The sequence below is a fragment of the Fulmarus glacialis genome, unplaced genomic scaffold (assembly GCF_000690835.1).
Source record: "Fulmarus glacialis isolate BGI_N327 unplaced genomic scaffold, ASM69083v1 scaffold5109, whole genome shotgun sequence".
NCBI classification, from domain to species: Eukaryota; Metazoa; Chordata; class Aves; order Procellariiformes; family Procellariidae; genus Fulmarus; species Fulmarus glacialis.
Genome location: NW_009232479.1, coordinates 45,556 through 56,989, shown reverse-complemented (window position 1 = coordinate 56,989; position 11,434 = coordinate 45,556). Strand labels below are relative to the sequence as shown.

Below are 11,434 nucleotides of genomic sequence, written 5' to 3'. Positions count from 1 at the left end.
TGGCAAACATGCTTTTTCAGAGCTGTTGTAGGGACACTCATTTTTCTGGATGCGTATGCCAGGGTCACGATTTGATCTGTAATACCTTATAGCGCAGATTGGCTTTTCTACAGAGTTCTCAGGAAGACTTAAGAAGCCAAGGGTAAATGTTCTGAAGACCTGCGGCAAATCATTCTACCTTATATAAAGGTGTTGCAATTTTTCACTTCACCCGGTTTTATGTTCCACTTAGAGTTAAGGATGACACTGTTACAGAAGAATTTGTTTGCAGGAGAGCATCGAATGTAACTGAATAAAATATTGCTCTATGCTTTCATTAGGTTTCTATTTACTAACCTCAGATGTCCAAGCAGCAAAATCAAATTGAGCTAATAAACTGATATAAACGTCATGCTTCTTTGATATGAATTTGCAAGTCTTGCTGTATCAGTTGTCACCCTCGTTGGGTCTTTCCTGGGTTCTTCCAGGACATCCGAAACTGGTCAGCTAAAAACCAATGTTCCTTAAATCAGTTTTCTTACATTGCAGTGTGATCTGCTCTGAGTTAATGGCAGGTTTGAAAAGGTGTAAGCTAAATGGAACCCTGAAATAGTGTTCATCATTAAAATACTCTCCACCTTTTCCCCTCGTATACAGGAGCAGCAGAGAATTGTGGACAATTCTTCTGGGCAGATCAGCTTTAAGAGAACCAGTAAGTCCGTGCCTTTGCTAAGCAGGTTTGCCCATCACTCAGTGGACTCCGTGGCCAAATATATCATTTGTACATCTCTTTGAATATTAGTGAAAATATGTTTTGGTGCTTTTCCCTTTTCCTCAGTGCGATTTTTGTTCCTCTATCTTCGCTACTTGTTCATTCTTCCACTCCTTGTTTATAGCTGCTTCATGAACTACCTGGAAGGGTGTATGTGAAAAGGTGGTTCCCTTTCTGGAGCGGACACAAGTGCTACTTTCTAGACTGGCTGGCCTGGGGTATTCATGAGTGGTACAGCCTGCTTCCTTATTTTCTGGGACGGAGCCCGTGCTTTCAAGAATTTGCCCAGAGGTTGGAAATCCAAATGTTTCTGAACCTAGTCCATTGCCTCCTATTTCCTCTCCCTTCCCGTGATTAGGCAAGGCAGCGAGCTTTCTCATGCAATATGCACCTTGAATCAGTCTGAATCATAGATGCTTGTCTTGTGTTGTTCCTGTCTCTTTGTGGTGGTGGAATTTCTTTGCTTTGCTTAAATTTAACAAATCTGATACTCGGCAGTGTACGTTGAGGAATCTGTTCAGTAGTATTTGGTTCTTTTTTTAGGCACAGATTGCGGCAGAATTGAACAAGCACTGGCAGAGATTGTTAGAGGGACTTTCATACTATAAACCGCCAAGGTATAGTAATTGCTTGATTTTAGAAATTTTTTTAGACTGTTTTTGTTGTCATTACTAATGTTAGGTAGCTTTTAACCCTTGCCTCTGCTGAGCTGCAGCGACCATGTGCAAGTGTGCAGCCAGTGGAGAAGTGACTCCTCTTGACACTCAGTCATCCCAGAAAGATATCCAGATTCCCTCGTTGGAGAAGGTGGAATGAATATAGCCTGCATTTATTATAGTAATAATTGTGAACAATGCTAAGTTTTGTCTGGTGGGAAGATTACAGGATATCGTTGTATGAAATATTGAAAGAAAAAGCAAATGTTCAGTTTAAACTGATAAAACTGAGAACTTTGAAATAAAGCCTCTTTAGTTCATTCCTTGGGATTGCTGCATTTTTCGTGACTAAAATTTCTTTTTTTCTTTAGCACAACTTCCGCAGAAAAAGTAAAAGCTGATAAAGATGTAGCTGCTCCACTAAAAGAGTTGGGTCTGAGGGTCAGCAAGTTTTTGGTGAGTGAAGGTGCTATTCTGGTTATTTTTTATCCCTGCAACTGGAATGTATTGTTATTGGGATACTGTTATTTAAGTAAGCTTCTTGATGTTGAATAGAGGCAAACTTAAATTCCTTTCAGTTCAAAATAATCTAAAGGATGTTAGAAGTACATGTTGGGGCTGTAGGTGAAAATTTTAAAAAGTGCTTAGTGACCTTGAGGTGCCTCAGTTTTCCTGGTTAACTCCCCCTCCTGCTTTTCAGAGGCAGTCACGTGCTTTTGGTCTTTCTTGGGTTCTTTCAAGACATCTGAAACTGCTCAGCTAAAAACTGATGTCCCTTAAATCAGTTGCCATGTTTGAAAATACTGTCGGTTGACCTGCAAGGTTACCTTCAAGCCCGAAGTTGGAATTCGGTGACTGGTGGTGGTACCTTTTTTTAAAATCACTGTTATACTCCTTTTCCTGAAGTTAAACTGGCTACATCTAAGTGTCATCAAAGCTTATGTATTTTGCTTTAAGCAAAAGTGCTGACTAAAGCAAGCATCTGCCTGATGCAAAAAATTTTCTTTTGGCGTATTTTGGAAGTTATTTGTTTTGAAGAGAGGAGCTGCCTGAATATTTGGAGAGAATCTTCATCTTTAATGAATTCAGTTGCCTTTTATTCATTTCAGAGCATCTCTCTTTTTTTCAGGGTCTGGATGAAGAACAGAGTGTGCAGTTGTTACTGTGTTATCTTCAAGAGGATTACAGAGGAACAAGGGACTCCCTGAAGGTCCATAGCTCCCATTTATGTTCTATTTACTACACATCTTTCCTTAATACCAGTAGTTTGTGGATGCATATGGTCACATGTGAGTCTGAGTTCTGATTTGGAAATGGCTTTGTAGCTTTTCTTCTCTGAACCTACAATGCTCAAGTGCTACTTTAAGGAAATGCAATAGCAGATATCCAGGCCTAACTTTCTAGTACATCTTCCTGCTTGAATCTCTCTGCAGGAACTCAGCTCCTCTATCGCAGGAATACAGGAAAGCTACAGATTTGTGAAGGACAGTGAGTGGAGATGAAGAACAAATACGTAGTTACAAATGAGTGTTTTGGCTTTGTACTTTTAGAATCTGTCTTTCCAAAAGAAATGGAAAGAAACATTGTCTTTTGTTTATTTCAGTCTTTTTTTTTTGTATGTATTTTGTCAGTAGGTATTTCTGCAGTAGGTAATTTTTTATTTTGTTGTGTTTTGCTTACAGACAGTTCTTCAGGATGAAAGGCAGAGTCAGGCTCTGATGCTGAAGGTTAGTCATTTCCATTTGTATTTTCTGTTGAAAAGATCTGTTGACAGAGAACCAACTCTATTTCTGTGGATCCAGAAAATCTTGGAATAATTGAAGTATTCCTTCATATAAAGAACAGAATATAGAAGATGCTTCTGAAATAGAGGGATGTGCATAAAGATTTGAACAGTGTTAATAGAAAGGAAATTTTAGGCTTAATATCAGGGAATTTAGTCGGGCAGATGTTCGCTCCCATGTTTTCTGAAGCTTATAGGTTTATGTGTTATTGTTTGAAGTGACAACTCTGAAATGGAGACTGATGATCATATCTGACAGAGGATAACAGGGATGAGGAATGAGAGATCATCTCTCTCTTTTTGCCTTTTCCAAGTTTTCTCACTTAGCAGTGTAATTATAGACATGTCCCCATGGGCACGTTTTATTGAGTTCTGTAAAGTTAATTACATATTTTTTTTTCAGATAACTTAAAAACTGCTTAGTTGAAACTCCATCTGTACTAATGTTTGAGGACTATATATTCTTGTGATGAAGGCCTTGGCAGTGTATGGGAGAGGACAGTGTATGGGAGTTGGACATTATAGCAAATTGCTATCAATGACACTATATATTCACAGCTTGCTGACTATTACTATGAAGAGAGGATCTGCATTCTGCGCTGCGTCCTCCTTTTACTCACTTATTTTCAGGATGAGAGGCACCCTTACACAGTGAGTACAGGAACCTTTTCCTGGATGTGATGTCATTGAAATAGGCTAAATATGTAAGTTGTGTAGTAATTGTCCACTTGTGATTGTCAAAAACACGTGAGTGTGCATGTGAGAAGTTCATTTGTTTATTTGTTTATTTAAGGCACAATACTTCCAGTGTGTTGAAAAGTTGGACAAGGAACTAGTTCCTAATTACCAGAAACAGTTTGAAGCACTGTACAAAGCAGAAGCTCCTACATGGGAAACACATGGAAATCTCATGGTATTTTGTTTCTTGCTATTATTTATCAAACTTATAAAGTCTTTCCTTATATGTAGTGTATTGGAAAATGCATATGTGCAGATGCAGTTAAAAAGGATGTTTCTCCTGGTCCAAGAAACCTAAAATTTGTTTTCTTTCTAACAGAATACACTTTTGCTCAGAAACAAAGAGAGTTGCATGGAACGTATTGCTCCTTGTAATAAATCCATTGATAGCCCTAGGCTAACAGATCCATTTATGTGTAGTTGTTCATAATCTCTCTGCATCAGCACACTCTGTATTTATAGTGGCTTTCCTTGCCATTGATACAAACTGCTGGCTACACAAGCTATTGAAATGCTTCAACACTTCTGAGTTTCTAACTGCTTTGACTGACCTGTGAGCTTCGACATATGATGGAAGAACTTTTCCTTGTGCAGACGGAACGTCAGGTTTCCCGTTGGTTTGTGCAATGCCTCCGTGAACAGTCCATGCTCCTGGAAGTCATCTTCCTCTACTATGCATACTTTGAAATGGCACCTGATGAGCTTCTGGCATTTGCAAAGATGTTCAAAGAACAGGGATTTGGCACTAGACAAACCAACAGACATTTGGTAGATGAGAGCATGGATCACCTGGTGGATCGTATTGGGTAAGTATCGTGCATATTTGTGAAGTGAGTACAGAGCAAAACAATCGTTTTCCTCAGAAAAAAAGCATTTATAATTCTTGCTGCTGCCTCTTAAAATCACCGCTGTTTCAAGCTGAGCTTATTGTGATGAAGGCAAAATAGCTTTTCTGGTCACGTTGGAGGTTTGTGGCAAAATGAAGGTGTGATTGCAAAGTAGAGAGGTAACCATATACTAGCTTTAATCTAGTATATAATCTTGCCTCTGATAAGAATGGCAATGAAGACACAGTGCCACTCCTTCTTAGATGGTCTAGTGGTAAAGTGAAATTGCGTCTTCACAGTCCTGGTAGTCTGGCTGCTACCTGCATCGAGGCTAGCACTCCCTGTCTGACCTGTGTTGTTAACTGTGTTGCCTCAGTTCAAGCTATTGTGGGTCTGCTGACAAATGGCAGTAACGTCTTCATTTTCCTGCACGGGCCATAACTCGAGCTGCAGCCAGGGGGGATGAAAATCCTGCCAGGTGGCAGAGACTTACAAAGGTGGAAAAGCTATCTTCAAATTTCAGTGAGCTTTTTTTGTCTGTTCAACCAGAAATGGTAGTTCTGAAGATTATGATCTCTCATATACTAGCATTTCAAGACAAAATTTGGATTACCTGCTGTTAATTTCATGTAATTTCTTATTGCTTCAAAGAACAGCTGAATAAAAGCAAACTAAAGATTGTTTTTTGACCACTTTTAATTTTAAACACCCCACCCCAAATTCTTAAATAAAGTTTCTGACCTACTTGTTTTTATTCTTTTCCTGCTTGTAGCTACTTTAGTGCTCTTATTCTGGTGGAAGGCATGGAAATTGACTCCCTCCATGAGCGTGCTTTGGATGACAGGACGGAGGAGCACAAGTTAGCCAATAATGAGCGCATCCACCAGGTAAAGCACCGGCAGAATAACCCCTCGTCAGGCCTAACAGTACAGAACTTACATGATTACCCAAGCAGTGCTGTTTAAAGATTATGTCTGTAAGTTTCTGATCCTTGGGTTTGTTGACCAAGTGTAGGAACTAGCATCCACGTAATATTCTGGGGCAAATAAGAACAAAATTAATTCCTCTCCCCCCTGTATTTCCTTGGTTATCCTGGGCTTTTCTATAAAGAAGGATGTGTGCAAAGAAATAGGCATTGTGAAGTTTCCAGAACGGAATGAAACAAAAGTTTGTAGGGTCAGTGCTTTTGGGACAGAGAACATCTGAGGTTAGATCAACTATAAGTCAGTAAACCATGCAGAAAAACAGACTGAGGCTGCAAGTATATAATTTGGTCTGTTGCATGGCTGAAATAATTATCTGCAAGGGAAAGGTGACTGTTAGCAAGAAGACAAGCAATCAGCTATATGCTTGCCGAGTATGAAGTTCTTTCAGAAGATCTCAATTATTTTGCTTTTGTCTTGTCTCTGCGCAGGAGATGGACAATCAGCTGCTGCAGTTAGGGGATGTCTCACATCATGCTCCGGTGCTTTTGGCCTGGGCTCTGCTCCGTCACACTGTAAGCCCAGAGGAGTCAACAAACGTTATCAGGAGAATGGGCAGCACTGCTATCCAGCTGAATGTTTTCCAGTATCTGACAAAGCTTCTGCGATCGCTGAGCAGTGGGGGGAAGAATGTGAGTTTCTTATATATATAAGCTCTTGAAAGTTTTTAACTGCTACTGATGTAAAAGTATCATGGGAAGTGGATGATTTTGAACCAATGTTCTTTCAGACTAAATCTGGTTTTAAGCAGAATATGCAGTAAAGCATGTTTTATCGTCTTACCTTCTTTCAGCGAAGATCAGAAACCACCTTGAAATGAAACAGATTTTTATGCCCAAAGAATAAAAAAAAAGCTTTTGTTAGTTGAGGAACTACATCTCTTTTGAGCGGAATAGACTGCATTTAATCACATTTGTTGATTTGCCTCCATAAGTGTACTTGCCATTGTGGATCCTTGAGTATTAGATGATTTAACTCTGCACTATTCTCTGTATATGGTTTCATTAGACAATACAGTGTATGAGAGTAAACTACTTTGTAGGCAGAAACCAGTGAAAGCAAATCCTTTTGATTTCTATGAACACTGAGTGCTGCTTTTTTTGATGTTTGGAAGGCGTTTCTAATGATAATGGTAGTGGCAAGATTTCTCATTTCGGTGAAATATTTCATGTTAATCTGGAGCTTAACTAATGTTTTGCTTCCTGTTTTGCTGCCCCTCTGCTGACTGCGGCAAGGATATATGAAAAAGGCAGTTACTCAGTTTGTAAAGCAGACTTGAGTACAGTTACAGTGTGTTCTGTAATTCATAGTCTTTCCTGTGTGTATTCTTTCTTTCCAGTGTACAGCCAGCACAGCTTGTATGTGTATTTATGGACTTCTTTCCTTTGTCCTGACATCACTGGAATTACATACATTGGGCAATCAGCAGGTAAGCATCCAAGGCTCGTTGTGTCTGTTACCTAATTCAAAATAACCTGTCATAACTGATGCTAATTACTTTTGTTCAATTGTAATCCTGCATTTGAGACTGCAAACTTTATGTGACTTAGATCTAAAAGAGTGATTTGCTGTTTTTCCTACTGCATTTACACAATGCAAACTTAGTAAACACCTCTGCAGACTGGCTGATTAATAATGAAAGAGCATATCTTGCACTTGAAGTCCTATGGATTTGAAACTAATTGTTGATGTGTTATTTCCGAAACAATGGAAATAATACATACTTCATTTCCAAGTTTGACAAGACATCATATAGCCCTTTGCAGATATAGTGGACATATTTGTCCTGCCAGTCCATTCATGATAAGGAGCATGGCTTTAGGCTGGCTGTGTGTTCTGGGTTTGGATGTGTTGAGTGTTTCTTTCTGTTTTGACTAGAGGAAGTACTTATATCTTGGCTGGTAAATATGGAAATTTAAATTCCAGAGATGTGGCAGAACTTGGTTGGGATGAAATCCCCCTGTGTAAAGTAACTTTTATTTTCTCCATCCTCTCTTCCTTTGAAGGATATAATCGATGCTGCATGTGAAGTTCTGGCAGCTTCCAGCATTCCTCAGCTCTTCTGGAAGACGGTGAGTGTGTTGGCAACTTCGTTGACCTACCTTGCTTATAACTAAAAGCTGATAAAAGATCCCCTTTTAGGAAAGGAACAGACTGATTGTATTTATTTAGCTAGTTTCTAGGAGGGCCTGAGGAGCTAGTGTTCGTTTGTTTCTATTTTTGATTTACTTTTGCCCTTTCCTGCCTTTTAGGTACAGCCTTGGCTTTACTCTTGAAGGATACTGGAACAAGTTTTAATATAGGTGATAGTTTAAACCAGGGCTGGGGTTGCGAGGATTGAACTAACTGCTGGCAAAAGCATCATGCTTATTTTTTTGTTGTCCCAGAATTAGGATGATGTGTAATGCATTATAGTCTTACTTCCTGCCTTATACTTGCACACTGCCTCATGCTTTAGTCTGTGCAAGGACTGGAGTGATACTTTTGTGCATGATTAATGTTAAATGTACAATTAAAAAGGAACTGTATCCTTGTGCTATACTGAGACCTTTTTAGCATTTCTTTTTAGTAATACGACATTTGTTTTCTGTTTCCACCACCAGGAACCTACTGCCGGTCTGGGTATTATCCTGGACAGTGTGTGTGGGATGTTCCCCCATCTCCTTACTCCTCTCCTTCAGCTGCTCCAAGCCCTTGTGTCTGATAAATCTACTGCAGAAAAGGTACAGCATCTCTCTTGATGTTTGGGAGATGATTTATTTCAAGATGGGGATAACGTGCTATGTGATAATGCTGTGTGATTCTTTCTTTCCATTACACGTGCTTATCTCAATTGCAATCTTAGATTACAGACATTAAGCTTTTGTCAAAGAACAGTGGACAGGGCTCCTTTTTTTAGTCCTGTGCTGTTGCAGGACACTGTTTTCTGGCATTTAGAAAACTTTTCAACCCTAATGGCTGAAGATTAAGGTACTGCCTAATTTTTCCGCTTGTACTTTACTCATAAGAAGTTCCTATTCATTAGATGAGACTTGTCTGGACATGTGGGCTGTCTAATAATGTTTTGGTAGGGTTGACGTGTTAGAAGGATATTGTCCATGTCAAGAAAACCTGCCTGTTCCTGAAAATGACCTGGTTGATTAATTTTTAAGAAGATCTGGCTCTTCGGCTGTACTGTTTAAGCTCTGTCTGTATGCAGGTATACAGTTTCCTGGATAAAATGTCCTTCTATATCGAACTGTACAAGCATAAACCTCCTGATGTGATCTCACATGAAGATGGCACACTTTGGCGAAGACAGGCTCCAAAGCTCCTCTATCCTCTTGGTAAGGAAACTGCACTTAACCTTCTCTTATTGAAATGCTTTGGGGAGTTCAGATTCTTTATCTGGCTTCTAACTCATGGGTAAATTTGTGACTTTATTTTACCTGCTTCTCCAATCTTTAGGGCTAGGTCAAACAAATCTGCGTATACCTCAGGGAACAGTGGGTCAAGTGATGCTGGATGATCGGGCTTATTTGGTACGATGGGAGTATTCCTACAGCAGCTGGACACTGTTTACCTGTGAGATTGAGATGCTGCTCCATGTTGTATCGACAGCAGGTGAGATAGGCTGGGAGTATGAAAGAGAATAAATAATTGTTAATTTGGATCAATTTGAGGTTAATAGTAGGATGGAGCAGCTCTGAATGCTTTTGAAAGAGCATGGAATACTTTCCCAGAAACCTGGTTGTTTAATTATTATTATAATACTGTAAAATTCACTGCAAAAGGCCAAGAGCATGTAGTGACATGAGATGAATTTTAGATGAGGGAAAAGTTGGGATAGATAAAATAAATGGTTTTTGGTATGGGGAATGATCATGGGGATGTGTGCTAAGATTAATGTGCATTGTTCCAGATTTGATTACTGCTTAAGTATGATTTTGCATTCTAGTGTTAGGTTTTTTTTTACCCAGATGTGATTCAGCATTGCCAGAGGGTCAAGCCAATAATTGATCTGGTTCATAAAGTCATCAGCACTGATGTATCGATAGCAGATTGCCTTCTGCCAATCACGTCGCGAATCTACATGCTCCTGCAGAGGTAAGTCACTGACCGGCATGAAGTCACTGACAGCGGAGGTACCTGAGAAGATATAATGAGCTGGAAGAATGGCTAATCACTAATTTTGCCAAGAGCTTTGGGAGAAGTGTGTCTCAGTGCTTGAACTCCCCAAGACTGGTGTTCAGCTCTCAAGACTGTTCTGGTTGCACACTGTTTAATGCTTTGATGCAGCAGAATGGCCCCTCTTCCACTGCTTTCCTGAATGTTGTGCAATTTTATCCATTTAAAGGCATTGTTTATTGGTAGCTATATTTAAATGAAAGGGGAATAAAACATCATTAGAGTAGTAACTTCCAGGTGTTAAAACAGTTGTACTTAACTCTCCTCTCCGTGTTAACTGTCTGGGAATTGATGTTCTGCTGCATAATTATTGTTCACTGTGACAGTCTGCTGTCTTGCCAGCCTTGCCTCTTGCAGTAAATTGATCTGACTCAGGTATGAGGGGGAGGCGGGAGGTCTAGACTGAAAGTGCAGACTCTGGTGTCTGTATTTACCTGGTTAGGTTTTATACTTGTGTACTTCAGTGAGAGAGAAGCTTTTTTGATCAAAACAACAGTATATATGCTAGACACAGATGGTGTGCTTTTTATGCATAATATTTCTTTTTCCTAGGCTAACAACTGTAATCTCTCTACCTGTGGATGTTATTGCTTCTTGTGTCAATTGTTTGACAGTACTGGCTGCTTGGATGCCAGACAAGGTGAGGAGATGACCTTCTGGGTTTGAGAACTATTAGACATGTATATGTGAATGAGAGGCAATATCTGTATTTTTTCTCTTGCAGGTTTGGACTGACCTTCACCATACGGGGTTTTTACCATTTGTTGCCAATCCAGTATCCAGTATGAATCCCATGATTAGGTATTCATGATCCCCCAGTCCTTTTTTTTTTTTTTGCCTAACCTATTCATAACCTGTCATAAGAACTTTTTGCCACTGTGAAATCTACGCATCTGACATTTCTCACTCATGTCAGAGTCCTGCTATTCATGTAATAAACCCTCTTGCTCATTTCACAGTGCAGAGGGAATGAATGCTGGGGGCTATGGAAACCTACTGATGAGCATAGAACAGCCTCAAGGCGAGTACAGTGTTACCATCTCCTTCCTGAACCTGATCACAACTCTTGTCCGGGTGAGTGCTTCTGGAATGGTCTGCACGTGAAGTCAGCTGTGGGCTGTTATGATAGGAAAGTGAAATACAGCCGTGTCAGAAATCCCCTGTGCAGCAGGCCTCTATGAGCAATCATTGGTTGACACGCCCTTCTACACTACTGTTTGTGCTTTCTCTGTAGTCTGATTCTTTCAAAAAGCTGTTTTGATTCATCTGATCTACAAAAGCGTAGAAGTCGCTTGTAAATCTATGTCCCCATGCTCGATAGTTTTCTCACACTTTAAAGACATAGGGCATATCTTCCTGCAAAAGGTTTCTTGTCCTTTTAACCAGAAGGGGGACAATAACATTTCTGTTTCTCCCAGGGACAACTTGGTAGCACCCAGAGCCAAGGACTTGTGCCTTGCATTGTGTTTGTCCTGAAGGAGATGTTACCAAATTACCACAAATGGCGTTATAACTCTCATGGAGTGAGA

The 11,434-nt window shown here is 39.8% G+C and overlaps 1 protein-coding gene across 1 annotated transcript in view; it reads left to right on the top strand.

Moving 5' to 3' along the window:
- Positions 1 to 636: 636 nt before the first annotated feature.
- The window catches only part of NUP188 (nucleoporin 188kDa), a gene marked incomplete at its 5' end in the record, with an annotated part of 26,521 nt that continues 15,723 nt past the window's right edge, over positions 637 to 11,434 (top strand). Inside the window, 20 exons of the mRNA XM_009584902.1 lie at positions 637 to 691; positions 1,295 to 1,368; positions 1,779 to 1,863; positions 2,537 to 2,617; positions 3,090 to 3,134; positions 3,749 to 3,841; positions 3,984 to 4,103; positions 4,523 to 4,734; positions 5,528 to 5,642; positions 6,170 to 6,370; positions 7,078 to 7,167; positions 7,745 to 7,810; positions 8,342 to 8,461; positions 8,938 to 9,064; positions 9,186 to 9,341; positions 9,698 to 9,824; positions 10,458 to 10,545; positions 10,630 to 10,706; positions 10,865 to 10,979; positions 11,324 to 11,434. Coding sequence (XP_009583197.1) covers positions 637 to 691; positions 1,295 to 1,368; positions 1,779 to 1,863; positions 2,537 to 2,617; positions 3,090 to 3,134; positions 3,749 to 3,841; positions 3,984 to 4,103; positions 4,523 to 4,734; positions 5,528 to 5,642; positions 6,170 to 6,370; positions 7,078 to 7,167; positions 7,745 to 7,810; positions 8,342 to 8,461; positions 8,938 to 9,064; positions 9,186 to 9,341; positions 9,698 to 9,824; positions 10,458 to 10,545; positions 10,630 to 10,706; positions 10,865 to 10,979; positions 11,324 to 11,434 — 2,158 coding nt within the window. The remainder of the gene's footprint in view (positions 692 to 1,294; positions 1,369 to 1,778; positions 1,864 to 2,536; positions 2,618 to 3,089; positions 3,135 to 3,748; positions 3,842 to 3,983; positions 4,104 to 4,522; positions 4,735 to 5,527; positions 5,643 to 6,169; positions 6,371 to 7,077; positions 7,168 to 7,744; positions 7,811 to 8,341; positions 8,462 to 8,937; positions 9,065 to 9,185; positions 9,342 to 9,697; positions 9,825 to 10,457; positions 10,546 to 10,629; positions 10,707 to 10,864; positions 10,980 to 11,323) is intronic.